The 16,755-nt window shown below is 32.9% G+C and overlaps 2 protein-coding genes across 5 annotated transcripts; both read right to left on the bottom strand.

The window, feature by feature from the left end:
- Positions 1–1,170: 1,170 nt before the first annotated feature.
- Positions 1,171–15,281, bottom strand: LOC129315471 (pentatricopeptide repeat-containing protein At1g62670, mitochondrial-like). 4 transcript variants are annotated; one of them, XM_054959158.1, is made up of 7 exons: positions 13,511–15,281; positions 12,115–12,187; positions 11,897–12,047; positions 5,180–5,392; positions 4,794–4,911; positions 3,162–3,366; positions 1,171–1,681 (listed from the first exon to the last, which is right to left on the bottom strand). In XM_054959158.1, the coding sequence occupies exon 1, from the start codon at positions 15,191–15,193 to the stop codon at positions 13,520–13,522; it is 1,674 nt and encodes a 557-aa protein (XP_054815133.1). In that variant the 5' UTR covers positions 15,194–15,281; the 3' UTR covers positions 1,171–1,681; positions 3,162–3,366; positions 4,794–4,911; positions 5,180–5,392; positions 11,897–12,047; positions 12,115–12,187; positions 13,511–13,519. The 4 variants fall into 4 exon arrangements, with proteins under 4 accessions (XP_054815133.1, XP_054815131.1, XP_054815132.1 ...); XM_054959156.1 differs by having other exon boundaries at positions 1,173–1,681; positions 11,897–12,187; XM_054959157.1 differs by lacking the exon at positions 12,115–12,187 and having other exon boundaries at positions 1,173–1,681; positions 11,897–12,114.
- Positions 4,097–7,108, bottom strand: LOC129316631 (putative pentatricopeptide repeat-containing protein At1g12700, mitochondrial). The gene is made up of 3 exons (XM_054961040.1): positions 7,090–7,108; positions 4,794–4,911; positions 4,097–4,703 (listed from the first exon to the last, which is right to left on the bottom strand). The coding sequence occupies exons 1-3, from the start codon at positions 7,106–7,108 to the stop codon at positions 4,097–4,099; spliced, it is 744 nt and encodes a 247-aa protein (XP_054817015.1).
- Positions 15,282–16,755: the final 1,474 nt, after the last annotated feature.

The raw sequence follows: 16,755 nt of genomic DNA, 5'->3' as shown, positions 1-16,755 counted from the left end.
AAGAATCAAGCTCATTTACAATTGGCTACAGGCAATCCGGCCAACAATTTTCCTGTGATGAGGCATGTCTTGTACACAGTCCTCCCACAAGTATGGCATGCTACAATTGAACAATGAAAGAGGTCTACTCGTGGAAGAAATCACACCCTAGCACATTTCAATTTGCTACTTCATTTAAGACAACTACATAAGGATGGACACTCGTGAGTGCACGTGCTGGAGATTAAATCATTTAAGAATCACATGTTCATGATACTGGACCTTCTGAAAAAAAGAGGAGGCTCCCCCCGTGGACTTTAAACAATAATATGACACCAACATTTATATCTGTACTTCTATTTCCTAACTAATCCAAAATAGGATTTTCTTGGTCCCAAAACACCAGAGTGAATTTTAAAGAGCCCATCATATGATTGTCATTTTAGATGACAAAATCACAGACAATTTCATTTTATTCCTTCCTGCAATTTAAATCAGGAAATAATAAATCATGTGAAACAACTTAGCTGTGGCGATTCGAGACGGACAAACTACTTAGCCAATGCAGAAGCCAAGAATGAAGTTCGTTATCAAAGGTCTAAGCATATTGATGAGCAGTTGTGTTTTATCAGAAAGCAAACAAAACAAATTCCAATGAAGTTGAATTAGCGCAAGTGAAATTCAAGGAGCCAAAAATACAATATTTCTACAAAACCAGTTGATGAGATTTTTGAAGAGATCATACATAAATCGTAGTTCAAAAATAAAGAGCACGTGAATCACAAAAAGCCTCATAAAGGCTAGAAGAAAATATTCATGGCCAAGTTCTTGTAAGGATTATAAATCCCTTTGTCTGCCAATACCCTGAGACTGTAAACAGAGCACTGCTACAATCTAATTAGTGTGAGTGTGAGTGTGAGTGTAGGAAGTATTCAACATGAAAACTTTCGATACAGTGTAGGGTGCTTACAGCCGAAATGAAAGAAAGAACGGGCCTATGTTAATCCACAAGGACCATAACAAACCAAAAAAAATAAAAAAGATGTTAAAATAACTACACCAAATATATGAATAGAACAGAACTTCTTCAACAAAGATCACAAGAAGTATTAATCCAATAACTTTTAACCCAGCAGAAGCAAGCATTTTCTAACTATATTAGGACTATAAATATCATACGATTTTATGTATTTTCAAGAACTCTCATCTCAAAATGCACAATTGAATTTCCAGTTTACATAATAAGCTAATTAGCTTTGAAAGATATATCACATAAAACAAAGGCCTAGATAACCTGTAAGGCAGCAAATAATTCGTAGGTGTCTAGATGCAATAAATCCATCAAAAATTCCGGGCACCGTGCAGAAGCATACTGAGCAATGTCAATTTAACTCTTGATTTCGCAAATACAGGGCATATTTTACAGGTTAAAAAAAGCAGTCACCATAAAATAAAAAATCTGTTGATTTTTTTTTTAAATTATGCAAATAGTACAATAAATAACGCTTTTGAGCTCTAGGCTGATCAATAGCAGTGCCCATTACTTGCTACTTCTACCATTGGAACTTGTTCATCATGTGTTCCACTTGCCAAGTTCTCTGCTTTGTTCTTCCGATAGCCCTACCCCATGCAGGACCTCTCTAGCAATACAACAAAAGACTTCATTGAAGATTGAACTCACCACAAGACGCAAATTGAATGGCTGCAACAACTTGAAATGAGCCTAGTCATTGATGATGTTTGTCTCAGGCAAAGGTAAGAATGATCACCTTATTGAATTTAGAAAGAATGACAGTTGAGTCCATAAAGAGTGAATTAATGATAGGCCCTCGATAAAATTTTCCACCAAAAGAAATGTAAATATCAATTTAAATAAGCAGAAATCTTTATTATAATTTAAGAGTTACATTTTATACTTAAATACTTATTGCAATTGAAACTCCTGGATTCATTACAATCTAGATGAATATTTTCAACTTACTTTTTTAAAACACTTGTCAAGAATTCAACTGTTATTAATTCAGTGTTTTGAGACCTAACTGTATTCTGCATTGACTTTATTATTTTGGCTCACCAAGATTATGACCAATGATTTTAGCAAAAGATTTTGCATTTTATGACACTACCATAAATCAAGAATAGCTGTAAATGGGACACTCATATAAAGAAAACATTTTTGCATTTTTTTTGAGATCATAAGTACACTTTGTGATCTCAACTATAGAGAATTGTTATGACTTATGAATAGTATCTCCTTAAACAAATGCCTTTATGGCAACAATTAGTCCTACCAACTAGGAATCAAATGTTCCTACAGGAATATTTGAAATGTTCATATTCCACATGTCAACGAAGAAAGGTCATGCTCGTTTAAATTTTACCATAAGCAATCCTACAAAAAAGTTTCTAGTTTTTATATCTACCACAAGTTAGATATGCTCCAAATGAAAAAAAAAAAAAAAAAAACAAGGTCTCCCAATGACAAAATCACTTTTGAAGCATATTTCAAATTGCTACTTCATTTACAATAAGGATGAATACAAATACTAGAGAATAAGAAATTAAGCATCACAGGTTCATAATAGTTAATCTTACGGTTTAAAAGAAAGAGGAGGTATCCCAAGTTTCAAACTATGACAACACCATTTATTGAGTTAGCCTAACGAGACTTGCATTTGCAAACCGTTAACACAGATTCAACAATTAATAATACCATAATACTGGCTCAAAACCATTATTTATATTTGTACTCCTTAATTAGACAGTGATTTTTGTTGCAAATTAACCCCTTCAAGGCAGTATTGTTTTAAATAATAAAATATAAGACAATATCATTTTATTTTTAGCAACAATTCATATAAGGGAAAAAAATGTTTATTAATGAGAAACAAATCTGATGCCAGTTAAAGTTTGAAAAAAAAAAATCAAATTATAAACAAACTGTAAAACAAGGAGGAACAAACTAGTCCAAAGACCAAAAATACACAACAAAGGACCAATCCTCTAAGACTAGAATGAAAAGTTGATATATTAGCATATGACTTCAATATAACATCTTCAAGAGCAATCAACTCATTGAATAGTACAGCATCATTAACCCAAAATTAGCAACAACTTTTTTTTTTCCATTTATTTCAACTAAATCTTAACAAGTACAGCAATAATCAGAAATAGTATCTGACCTTATTTTAACATTTTAGAAGACCTCTACAAGTCATTTCATGAATAAGCATCTCGGCCTTATCATTCTCATTTTTCTTCAAAAGAGCTCCAACGAGCGTTTTAAATGTCACCAAATTAGGAGGGCAGCCATTCTTTGTCATTCTTGAAAGCAATGTGAATGCTTCACTGAACAAGCTTTCTTTGCAAAGTCCGTTCATCATAATGCTGTAAGTGTAGACATTTAGTTGATATCTTTCAGTCAAAAGGAACTCAAAGATCCTGCGTGCTAAATTTAGCCTACCTCCCTTGCACAACCATCAATTAGTATACTATATGTACACACTGTAAGTTGCATGCATTCCTTGGGAGACCATTTGTTGGTACAATGCAATTGCCTCGTCAAGACATTTCATTTTGCAAAATGCATTCAACAAAATATTGTAGGTTATTATATTAGGAGCTTGGCCATTACAATGCATCTCATAAACAAGATCCTGCACATTTGAAAGTCTCTTAGCTTTGCACAAGCCATCAATAAGAGAGCTGTATGTGACTGTATCAGCAACCAAATTCTTGCAGCGCATTTCTTTAAAAAGGTGTAGGGCTTCATTCACCATTTTTAACTTACAATATGCATTGATCAATATATTGTAACTCCATACATTAGGTGCCAAGCCAGTTTTGATCATCTTATTGAACACTTCTGTTAACTCGTTAACACTATTCCTCATACAGTACCCATTCATCAAAGAATTGAAGATAACAACATTAGGACTTAGAGAGCATTTCATCATTTTAGCAAAGATAGATTGAGCTTCTATGAGCCTTCCTCTTTTGCAAAATGCATCAACAAGTATATTACATGTATAAAGATCAAGAGATATGTCTTTCAGGGCTATTTCATTCACTAAGCTAGCAACTTCTTGCAATTGGTTGTTACTGGAAAAACCATGAGTTAAAGTATGTGTGTGACAATATTAGGACATAATCCTTGGCTGATCATTTCAGAACACAACTGAGATGCCTCACTTACAAGCCCTTCTTTACAAAAGCCATCAATGACTGTGTTATATATAATCAAATTACGCTTAGCTTTAATTCTTCGTCTCCCCATCATTCGTACCAATTTAACAGCACATCTCGTTTTTCCACTCTTACGCAGCCCATTAACTAAGGTGCCATAAGTTACTACGTCTAAGAAAAATCCTTTTGTCAACAGTTCATCGTGAAAGTCGAGTGCTTTCCCTACATCTTTCATGCAGAGTCCTTTCACCAATGCAGTCATTGTTATAGTATCTGGTTGGTAACCCCACTTGAAAATCTTACCCAATGAAGAAAAAGCAGAAGCCAAGCCACCCACATGACAGTAGCAATTGATCAAAATGTTCAGTGTAACTAAAGATGGTTGGAATCCTTTCAATTCGGCCTGGGCAGAAAGTGAGAAAGCTACTTGGTAGTGGTTGGACTTTGCAAGTGATCCTAAAATCTTATTAATTTCGACAATAGAGGGTCGGGGACGCATAATGAGCAAGCGATTGAAGGAAGCCACAGAGTCTTGGAGGCTATTAGCGTTTGGGGAATATGAATGAACACAAAATTGGAGAATGAGGGCAGAGGGGAGAGAAAGAATGGAGGAAGAGGCAAAGGCATACCTTGAAGTAGCAGAAGAGAACAACATCTTCAGATGAGATTGGAGAACAATGTCGAAAATATCAACGCAGCTTCCTCCAAAGGGGGAATGCGAGAAGGAATTGAGTCGCACGCAAGAGACTGCAAAAGAGAAGAAAGCGAAGATTAATCATCGTCTATCTCTACCGAATGTGTGATTTTTGGTCACAAATAATGTGGGAAAAATCACTCTAAAATCTCATGAAGGCATTTGAAATACATTGAGATCTCATAAATTTAAGAAATTGCTGTCAGATCTTAAAAGATTTAAGAGTGAATAAATTTAAAAACAAAATTATCCATTTGCCCAACATTTGAAATATTTGAAAATCACTATGTTTCCCAATCACCCACGAAAGCTGAAACGCACAATAAACGGTTCTGTGTTCCTCATTCTAACATTTTCCAAAGTTCATCGCCGACCACCATTCTCACAATCACATTCCGTTAGAGAAGACTATAACATCTGTTGTCGGAGAGTCCAAGACTAGAAGGAGTAAACAAAGAAAGTAGCGAGCTCCCGCTTCACTGACTTAAATATGCCTTAACCACCATCATCGGACTGTCTCTGCAATAATTTAGCCTGGCAAATGAATTTCTTAGATCCCAAGGAACATATACTCTTGTCTTGCTTAAGGATATTGGTATAATTGTTTGTAAATAGAAAGAAAAAAGGAGAAGTGTAGTTGTGCATGAGATTTTTGTAATCAAGTATAATCATGGTTTTTCTTGTCAAGATGTTTGCGCATTAATGACAAAATTCTCAATTCTGCTTATAAATCTATAATTTTAAATAATTATGAATTTCGCGATCGACGACAACTGCTTTCTTTGTTGACAACAACCATATACTCTATTGACAAAAACTATTTATTCCATGAATGACAACTAATTACTCCAATGACTACAACCATAAATTCTATTGAAAACAACAATATGCTTCATTGACTAGTAAACCATCATGACTAGTGAATCGCTTTTCTCTATGACTTGTGTTTTCTTGTTCCTTATGGATATTAATAAACAATGTCAGTGCAAAAATCTATGAGTTGGAACTTAGTATTAATGACTAGTGTGTAAAAATCTTTTTTCGACATATTTAATTAAACTTTTCTATTTTTTTTGAGATAAAGAAAGATGGAAGAGAAAGTAAAGACAATAGTGAAGAAATTTACTATTCCATTCCGTACGCACTGCTCTCCTAATCAATTTATTGAAGTAACAAAGTATGTGAAGGAAAATGAGAAATTATAAAAAAGGATAGAGAAGTTAGGATTCAATAGATTATTTGATATGTCTTGTAAAAAGATTTTTTATAGAATAGATTACTTGATGTGTCTTGTAAAAAGATTTTTTTACAGAACTTTAGGATATAATTTTATTGATAATCATATCCTTTTATATAGTTAGCTTATTTCGTGTAGTTAACTTGGATAATGCTATTATAAATGCTGATTACAAGTTTGTAAATGTGACAAACATTGAATATTAACAAGTGTTTATCACTTTATTGATAAGTAGTTATAAGTATATTGAAAAGCTATTAATTCACCATTGACAAGTGCTGAGGCACTAGGTGTTATTATTCCCTTCAAAAATCAACCAGTTAAAGGAACATGTTGACTACTTGTCGTTGGAAATTAACAAATGGTTATAACTATATTAACAAGGTAGTAATTCACCATTGACAAGTGCTAAGGCACTAGGTGCTGTTATTCCCTTTAAAAATTAACAAGGTGCAAGAACCTGTTGACTACTTACCATTGGCAACTGATAAGTGGTTATAACTATATTGACAAGGCATTAATTCACCATTAACAAGTGCTAAGGCACTAGGTGCTGTTATTCCCTTTAAAAATTAACAAGGTTCAAGAACCTATTAACTATTTGCTGTTGACAATTGACAAGTGGTTATAACTATATTGATAGGCTAGTAATTTGTCATTGACAAGTGCTGAGACACTAAGGGCTGTAATTCCCTTCAAAAATCAACCAGGTGTAAGAACCTGTTAAGTACTTGCCATTGGTCATTAATTACAAGGTATCACTTCATTTATAAGTTATGTATTCGCTATTGACAAATGCTAATATATTAGGTGCAATAAATAAAAAATAAATTCCAGATACATAAACAAAAAAATACACTAGTCTCTAATATTTTCTAGCATGAATTAGAATTTTTGCAAGTCTTGAAAGTATGACCAATCTTATGGCATTTTTCACGATGATAAACCTTTTTGTTTTGGAATTGAAATTCCCTTCTTTTATTCTTTGACCTACCTGAAAGCCTTCTAGTCATTGGTGTCCCTATATATGGAAAAAACGTAATATATATTTTTCAGAAGAACTTGCCATCTTATTAGTCAACTTGCACTACATACAGTGTATTGACAACTACACACAATGTATTAACAACACATTCATCCACTATTGACAAGATGCAGTGTTGTTTCATAGCAGAGATTTTTCAACAAAACAAGCTTGCATCAGATGCTTGAGAATAATATAAAAAATGTCTCATATGGAAAAAAAAAACCTAATACACGTTTTCCAATAGCATTTGTATTTTTACAAGTCAACCTGCAGTCCTACACAATACAGTGTATCGACAACTATTCATAGTATATTGACAACACAAGAAAACACTATTGATAATATATAGAGTTATTTACATCAAATATTTTTCAACGTATCAATATTGCATCAAATTATTCCATATATTAGCTCTACAAACCAAATGACTGCAGGTATACCTAGAAAGCATTATTTTATCCTTAAACAATAATGAAATCATTAATGCACAAGAAATCGTTTACCCAGCCAACAATAAATATGTTGCTATCAATCGATGATTTACCCAATTTTACGGCCAACAATCATTTACCTAGAAAAATTATTTTCTGTCGATGAAATGCTGTTGTTGTAGATGAAACACTCCCAACTCGCTTAGATAAAGACAAGGGCTGTACTCATAGATATAAAAAAGTGAAAATTACCCTATTGTAATCAACAAGCATGGATATGCAACAATCTTTAGTATTTTTGATCATGAATTTCGTGAGACATGCGGGCACAAGCAAAATCTCCTTTTTAATGCTAGAGGACAAATGAATAATTTCGTTTTCAGACTTATTCACCCTTAAGTCCCTTGAGATCTGGCAACGATTTTTTAAATTTATGGAATCTCAGTGTATTTTAAGTGCTTCCATGAGACTTTAGAGTGATTTTTCCATAAAAAAAAAGTTATATATGAATGGTCAAAAAGAAAAAACAGCCAATCCCAACCAATTGATAGGGCCAATTTATACATAAATTATGATAGGCATTTGGCTCTCAGATTGAATAAGTGTGGCTTGTATAATTTGAGAAAAATAGGAATAAATTGCTTCACAGAGTGTTTTATGTGGATTTCTGATAAAGAAGGCAAAAGGAGAACAAAATCCCATAATGACAAAGGAATCATGCCCTTGGTTACATTCGCGCACGGACAAAGCTTGTGATGAAGAGGAGTGTTTGTGCATGGCTTGCACACGGACGAGCTACAATGCGGCTCAACCGTAAGCAGACATAAATAGAAGAGACAAAGATAGCAACTAATAAAATTATTAAAGAATTATATTAATTATATGATAAAAGGAAATTTGGGCCAATTGGACTCTTAAGTTTTTAGGGTGCGAAAATTTTGTTTTTTTTTTTTAACCCCTCACTCTAGACTGAGCATCGGATTATGGTTTTTCTCTTAAGATATGAAAATTTATGAAAAAGAACTCGCCCTGGAGATTTGGAGAGTGAAGCCAGAGATGGCAATCAATCCATCCATGAACACAAAGTTTGAAGATAATGAGTATAAATCTTCTGATTTTCTGAATGACTTTTGCTAGTAGATCTAGGTGGTTATGATGTGAATCAAGATTTCTCTTTTGACAAATGAAATTTACAAAAGCAATTATTTGCTTTAGTAATTCAGATTGTAGTTATTGCATGAGCAAAAGCAATGTGTCCCTATATTCATTCAAATCTAGAGACTTATTAAGCAAATGAGAGCAGTCCCAATAATCCATACTTGCTTACAGTTAAGGAGCAATTAGGGATTGCCTTAATAACTTCCAATTGGCATTAATTTTTTTGGACAAATTGCATATAGGTTTTATAAAGTAGACTTATTTATAAATAAGTCTGTAAAATTTAGAAACCATAATCAAGTCTCTTAAAATTTTAAATGTAATTTAAAATTAAAATATAAAAACAATATTATCCTTACTTGTAATGCATGATTAGTCTAACTATTAAATATACGAAGTTATTATAAATTACTAACAAAATAATTTACAAGACTTATTTGTAAATAAATATGCTCCACAAGACTTATAATTTTCTTGATTTTTATATATAAATCTCTTTATAATTTTTATATATAATAAGCACATCTAATATCTCAATGGAACGACAAAGCATACTTGTATCAAGTTCAAACAATAAAGTAACATCACCAATTAAAATCACAATCACTTAGTCAAGGATAAAAATACTTTATCAATTGAATTTCTTTCTATCTTACTCCTGTAGTCCTACTTATAGAATAGAGAACGAAAATTTATCTTAATCTTATTTATAAAACACCTCAATAATTATTATATTCATCTTTACTCCTTTGTCTCTATTAAATGTTGAGGTCATTAAATGTTAACATTATTTATTTTCAAAGTGTGTATATTTAACAGGGATAAATTTGAAAACTTGTTGAATTTTTATATAAAGTTAATGAAGTTAAAAGTTTTTTAGTTCCAATAAAATATTAAAAGTGACTAATAAATAAAAGTAGAGAGAGTAAGAATTTTAAACTTCAATTGACAAATAACTACTAATCTATCGATTACTAAATCATCTATTGAATTAATGTTCCATCCTACAGCAGAATGAAGCTTCCAATTAATTCAAAGGCAAAAAAAGAAAAAAAAAAAAAAAAAAAAGAGGCCACATCAGTCCACAGTTTGGGTTCTCTGTCCCACAAACTAACCATGGTTGATGGTTCTCCAATGCCTTACACTTGCCTAAACCTGAATGGCTAAACCTATCAACCCACGTGAGACCCTTGAACCAAGGAGCAAGCAAAGACAAGCATAGTTAAAGTGCAAAAAGCAAGTTGAGCAACAGAAGCATTGCCAATCTAACACAAGTTCCAGAATACACAAAAATAAAGCTCAAATCAGGGGAATTAATGAATAATGACTCTGAAGAATCTTCACTAAATGGAAAGAAGTTGCTGCAGAAAAGCTCTGGGCACTTGAAATAATTGATGCCTGGCAACTCACTCAGACCACAAGGAAAGCAACAAGTGGAATGCAAATGGCTGTTTAGTGTGGAATATGTATGGCAGATGGCAGGGTTGAAAGATACAAGGTGGATAAGCTGCAAAAGAGTACAAAAGTCTTTCATTTTCCCACAATTTAGGCTAGATAAAGAAACTGCATGCAATTATGAATGGACTACACTAAACTGGAATTTGGAAATGTTCGTAGTTCCCATTTCCCAACTTCCCATATCGACTCACAAAGATAAATCTCATTTACAATTGGCTACAAGCAGTCCGGCCAACAATTTTCCTGTGATGAGGCATGTCTTGTACACAGTCCTCCCACAAGTATGGCATGCTACAATTGAACAATAAAAGAGGTCTACTGGTGGACGAAATCACACCCTAGCACATTTCAATTTGCTACTTCATTTAAGACAACTACATAAGGATGGACACTCGTGAGTGCACGTGCTGGAGATTAAATCATTTAAGAATCACACGTTCATGATACTGGACCTTCTGAAAAAAAGAGGAGGCTCCCCCCGAGGACGTTAAACAATGATATGACAACGACATTTAGAGCTGTACTTTCCATTTCCTACCAAATCCAAAACAGGATTTTCTTGGTCCCAAAACATCAGAGTGAATTTTAAAAGGCCCATCATATGACTATCATTTTAGATGACAAAATCAAAAACAATTTCATTTTATTACTTCCTGCAATTTAAATCAGGAAATAATAAATCATGTGAAACAACTTAGCTGTGGTGATTCCATACGGACAGACTACTTAGCCAACACAACAGCCAAGAATGACGTTCGTTATGAAAGGTCTAAGCATATTGATGAGCAGTTATGTTTTATCAGAAAGCAAACAAATTCCAATGAAGTTGAATTAGCGCAAGTGAAATTCAAGGAGCAAAAAATACAATATTTCTACAAAACCAGTTGATGAGATTTCCGGAGAGATCATATATAAATTGTAGTTCAAAAATAAAGAGCATGTGAATCACAAAAAGCCTCATAAATGCTAGCAGAAAATATTGATGGCCAAGTTCTTGTAAGGATTATAAATCCTTTTATCTGCCAATACCTTGAGACTGTAAACAGAGGACTGCTACAATTTGATTAGTGTGAGTGTGAGTATGAGTGTGGGAAGTATTCAACATGAAAAGTTTCGATAAAGGGTAGGGTGTTTACAGCCAAAAGGAAAGAAAGAACGGGTCTATGTTAATCCATAAGGACCATAACCAACCGAGCAGAAAGATGTTAAAATAACTACACCAAATATATGACTAGAACAGAACTTCTTCAACAAAAATCACAAGAAGAATTAATCCAATAACTTTTAACCCAGCAGAAGCAAGCATTTTCTAACTATATTAGGACTATAAATATCATACGATTTTATGTATTTTCAAGAACTCACACCTCAAAATGCACAATTGAATTTCTAGTTTACATAATAAGTTAATTAGCTTTGAATGATATATCACATAAAACAAAGGCCTAGATAACCTGTAAGGCAGCAAATAATTCGTAGGTGTCTAGATGCAATAAATGCATCAAAAATTCCGGGCATCATGCAGAAGCATACTGAGCAATTTCAATTTAACTCTTGATTTTGCAAATACAGGGCATATTTTACAGGTTAAAAGAAGCAGTCACTATAAAATAAAAAATCTGTTGATTATTTTTTTAAAATTATGCAAATAGCATCATTTCTAGGGAAAGAACAATAAATAATGCTTTTGAGCTCTAGGCTGATCAATAGCAGTGCCCATTACTTACTTCTACCATTGGAACTTGTTCATCATGTGTTCCACTTGCCAAGTTCTCTGCTTTGTTCTTCTGATAGCCTTACCCCATGCAGGACCTCTCTAGCAATGCAACAAAAGACTTCATTGAAGATTGAACTCACCACAAGACGCAAATTGAATGGCTGCAACAACTTGAAATGAGCCTAGTCCTTGATGATGTTTGTCTCAGGCAAAGGTAAGAATGATCACCTTATTGAATTTAGAAAGAATGACAGTTAAATCCATAAAGGGTGAATTAATGATAGGTCCTCGATAAAATTTTCTACAAAATGAAATGTAAATATCAATTTAAATAAGTAGAAATCTTTATTACAATTTAAGAGTTACATTTGATGCTTAAATACTTATTTGCAATTGAAACTCCTGGATTCGTTATAATCTGGATCAACATTTTCAACTTACTTTTTTAAAACACTTGTCAAGGATTCAATTGTTACTAATTCAATGTTCTGAGACCTAACTGTATTCTGCCTTGACTTTATTGTTTTGGCTCATCAAGATTATGACCAATGATTTTAGCAAAAGATTTTGCATTTTATGACACTAATATAAATCAAGAATAGCTGTAAATGGGACACTCATATAAAGACAACATTTTTGCATTTTTTTTGAGATCACAAGTACACTTTGTGATCTCAACGACAGAGAATTGTTGTGACTTATGAATAGTATCTCCTTAAACAAATGCGTTTATGGCAACAACTAGTCCTACCAACTAGGAATCAAATGTTCCTACAGTAATATTTGAAATGTTCATATTCCACATGTCAACAAATAAAGGTCATGCTCATTTAAATTTTACCATAAGCAATCCTACAAAAAATTTTCGAGTTTTTATATCTACCACAAGTTAGATATGCTCCAAATGACAAATAAAAAAGGTCTCCCAATGACAAAATCACTTTTCAAGAATATTTCAATTAGCTATTTCATTTACGATAAGTATGAATACAAATAATAGAGATTGAGAAATTAAGCATCACAGGTTCATGATAAAAGAACAAGGAGGTATTCCAAGTTTCAAACTTTAAGGTTTAAGCTATGACCACACTGTTTATTGAGTTAGACAAAAGAGACCTGAATTTTAAAACCATTAACACAGATTCAACAATTAATAATAGCATAATACTGGCTCAAAACCATTATTTATATTTGTACTCCTTAATTAGACAATCATTTCTGTTGCAAATTAACCCCTTCATCGCAGTATTGTTTTAAATAATAAAATATAAGACAATATCATTTTATTCTTAGCAACAATTCATATAAGAAAAAAACTGTTTATTAATGAGAAACAAATCGAATACCAGTTAAAGTTTGAAAAAAATCAAATTATAAACAAACTGTAAAACAAGGAGGAACAAACTCATCTAAAAACCAAAAATACACAAAAAAAAAAAACCAATCCTCTAAGAATAGGAAGAAAAGTTTATATATTAGCATGTGACTTCAATATAACATCTCCAAGTGCAATCAACACACTCAACAGTACAACATTATTAACATAGAAGAAGCAACAACTTTGTTTTCATTTATTTCAAATGAATCTTAACAAGTACAACAATAATAAAAAATAGCATTTGACCTTATTTTATTATTTCAGAAGACCTCTACCAATCATTTCATGAATAAGCATCTCTGCTTTATCATTCTCATGTTTCTTCAAAAGAGCTCCCACAAGCGTTCTAAATGTCACCAAATTAGGAAGGCAACCATTCTCTGTCATTTTTGAAAGCAATGTCAATGCTTCACCGCACAAGCCTTCTTTGCAAAGGCCATTCATCATAATGTTGTAAGTGCAGACATCTAGATGATTACTTCTAGTCAAAAGGAATTCAAAGATCTCATGTGCTAAATTTAGCCTACCACCCTTGCACAGACCATCAATCAATATACTGAATGTCCACACTGTAGGTTGCATTCCTTGGTTGATGATTTGCTGGTATAATGCAATGGCCTTGTCAAGAAGTTTCATTTTGCAAAATGCATCCAACAAAATATTATAGGTTATTATATTAGGAGCTTGGCCATTACAAGGCATCTCATAAACAAGATCTTGCACATATGAGAATCTCTTAGCTTTGCACAAGCCATCAATAAGAGAGTTGTAAGTGACTCTATCAGGAACCAAATTTTTGCGGCGCATTTCTTTAAAAAGATCTAGGGCTTCATCCACCATTTTTAATTTACAATGTGCCTTGATCAATATATTGTAATTCCAGACATCAGGAGCCAAGCCATTTTTTATCATCTTGTTGAATACTTCTATTGACTCGTTAACATTATTCCCCGTACAGTATCCATTCATCAAAGAAGAGAAGGTAACAGCATCAGGTTTTATAGAGCATTTCATCATCTTGGCAAAGAGAGACTGAGCTTCTACAATCCTTCCTCTTTTGCAAAATGCATCGACTAGGATATTAAAGGTATAAAGATTTGGAGTGATGTCTTTCAAAGCTATTTCATTTAGAAGTCTAGCCGCTTGTTGCATTTGATTGACGCAGAGGAGACCATGAATTAAGGTGTTGTATGTGATAATATCAGGACATAATCCTTGGCTCATCATTTCAGAACACAATTGAGATGCCTCACTTACAAGCCCTTCTTTACAAAGGCCATCAATGACTGTGCTGTATATAATCAAACCAGGCTTAGTTTTAATTCTCCGTCTTCCCATCATTTGGAGCAATTTAACAGCACATCTCGTTTTTCCACTCTTACACAGCCCATTAACTAAGATACCATAAGTAACTGAGTCTAAACAAAATCCTTTTGTCAACAGGTCATCGTGAAAGTCCAGCGCTTTCCCTACATCTTTCATGCAGAGTCCTTTCATCAACGTATTCATTGTTATAGTATCCGGTTGATAACCCCACTTGAAAATCTTACCCAATGAAGAGAATGCAGAAGCCATGTCACCCGCTTGACAATAACAATTGATCAAAATGGACAGAGTAACTAAAGATGGTTGGAATCCTTTCAATTTTGCCTGGTCAGAAAGTGAGATAGCCACTTGGTAGTGTTTGGACTTAGCAAGTAGTCCTAAAATCTTAGTAAATTCGACAACGGAAGGCGGGTTACTCAGGGAGAGCATGCGATTGAAGGAAGCGACGGAGTCTCGTAGGCTATTAGGGTTTGGGGAATGGGAATGAACACGAAATTGGAGAATGAGGGCGGAGCGGAGCGAAAGAAGGGAGGAAGATCGAGAGGATTGCAGAAAGAGAAGAGATTTAGAGAAGGCATACCTTGAAGGAGCAGTAGAGAACATCGTTCTTAGATGAGATTGGACGAAGAATGTCGGATATATCCACGATGCTTCTTCCAGATAAGAAATACTAGGAGGAATCAAGGAATTGAGCCGCAGGGAGGACACAGCAAAAGAGGAAGTGCAAGGTTTTTTTTTTTTTTTTTTCCATTTCTTTATAAAAGTACAGTAATCTGAAAATACTATTTTTTTATACAATTTTAATATAAATTCGAATGATATTTAAATTGATGGCAAAAAGAATGATATAATAATTTAATTTCTTATAATTAAGAGCCAAATAATAGCATGTGATGAAAATTTTTACTCTCACTATTATTAATTTATTATCTACTTTTATTAATAAAAAAAACTACATACGAATGATTAAAAAGAAAAATAGCTCCCCAATCCCAACCAATATATGAAAATATAATGAAATAAGACGGCTACTTTTTTTTGCTGCCAATGTGATCCTTCTGGCATTACCCATAAATAATGAATAATTGTAAGGGAGAGCATCGGTTAATTCGATTTGGTTCGATTGTGATTAAAGAAAATTGATAAACTAAAATTTAACAATTTTTTGAACCGAACCGAATTTTAGTGGTTCGGTTCGGTTATTTATTTCAGTTATTAGGCCTTTTTATCAACACACTAGGCCTTTTTTTGTCAACAAATTGGGCTTGTCTTCAAAAAAGAACATCATACTAATTAAGAAATAATTTAAAACACCAGATGCCCCTAACTAAAGTAGAGGAAAAATGATCTGGACTGGTCTAGTGCTGTGAAATCTTAATTCTTGAAACGTCAAACAATTATAAAATTAACATGATAAATATAAATAGTGAGAGAAACAAAAGGGATCTCCAAAAACAATAACGTGGACACTGGACAACATAGAAAAACATATCAAAATAAAGGAATCAAATATAATACTAGTATTTCTAAAAAATATTAATAAAAATACAAACAATCCTTAATAATATAAATCAATTATAATATTTATAAATATATACAATTAATTTTAGTTAATTCGATTTATTCGGTTTTGCAATCTTCAAACCGAACCGAACCATTTAAACTAGAATTCTTTTAAGAAAAAACTGAACCAACCATTTAAACCGAATAAACCAAACCAAATAGATCAAACTCAATTTGGTTCGGTTCGGTTTTCGGTTTCGGTTCGGGTTTGCTCACCTCTAGATAATTGTATCCTAAAAAGATTACTACTTATCTTTTAGCCTTTATTTGCAATGTTTATTTTTTTAATAAAAGAATATTTACGATGAAAAGAAAAAGCATCAAACTAAAGATTGCAATGTTTAGTTGGGAATTGAAAGAACTACAAGAAATGAATTTTTTAGATGTATTTGTTTTTATTTTAAATCTCAACTTACCTTTCTCATTTCTTTGAATTTTTTTCCTTGGTCAAGATTTCTTTGAAATTTTGAGTTTCTTGCCTTTTTGTGCTTTACCAAATGCTGTCACTATTAGCTCCAACTTGAGTTTTGTAACATCCTCCTTATATGTTCTCAAGCAAGGCTCTTCTTGTGTTCTCAAGAAAAAGTCCTATTTAATGAGTG

This window comes from Prosopis cineraria, unplaced genomic scaffold (genome assembly GCF_029017545.1).
Source record: "Prosopis cineraria cultivar Desert tree isolate PC_DT_omini unplaced genomic scaffold, ASM2901754v1 PC7, whole genome shotgun sequence".
NCBI classification, from domain to species: domain Eukaryota; kingdom Viridiplantae; phylum Streptophyta; class Magnoliopsida; order Fabales; family Fabaceae; genus Prosopis; species Prosopis cineraria.
Note: the sequence above shows the minus strand (reverse complement) of the source record. Positions and strands in the feature narration are given on the sequence as shown.

Coding starts and splice junctions, on each gene's coding strand:
- LOC129315471 (XM_054959158.1), bottom strand. CDS start 15,193: ATGTTCTCTACTGCTCCTTCAAGGTATGCCTTCTCTAAATCTCTTCTC.
- LOC129316631 (XM_054961040.1), bottom strand. Junction 4,704..4,793: donor TTCTCTTCTGCTACTTCAAG/GTATGCCTTTGC, acceptor AAACGCTAATAG/CCTCCAAGACTCTGTGGCTT.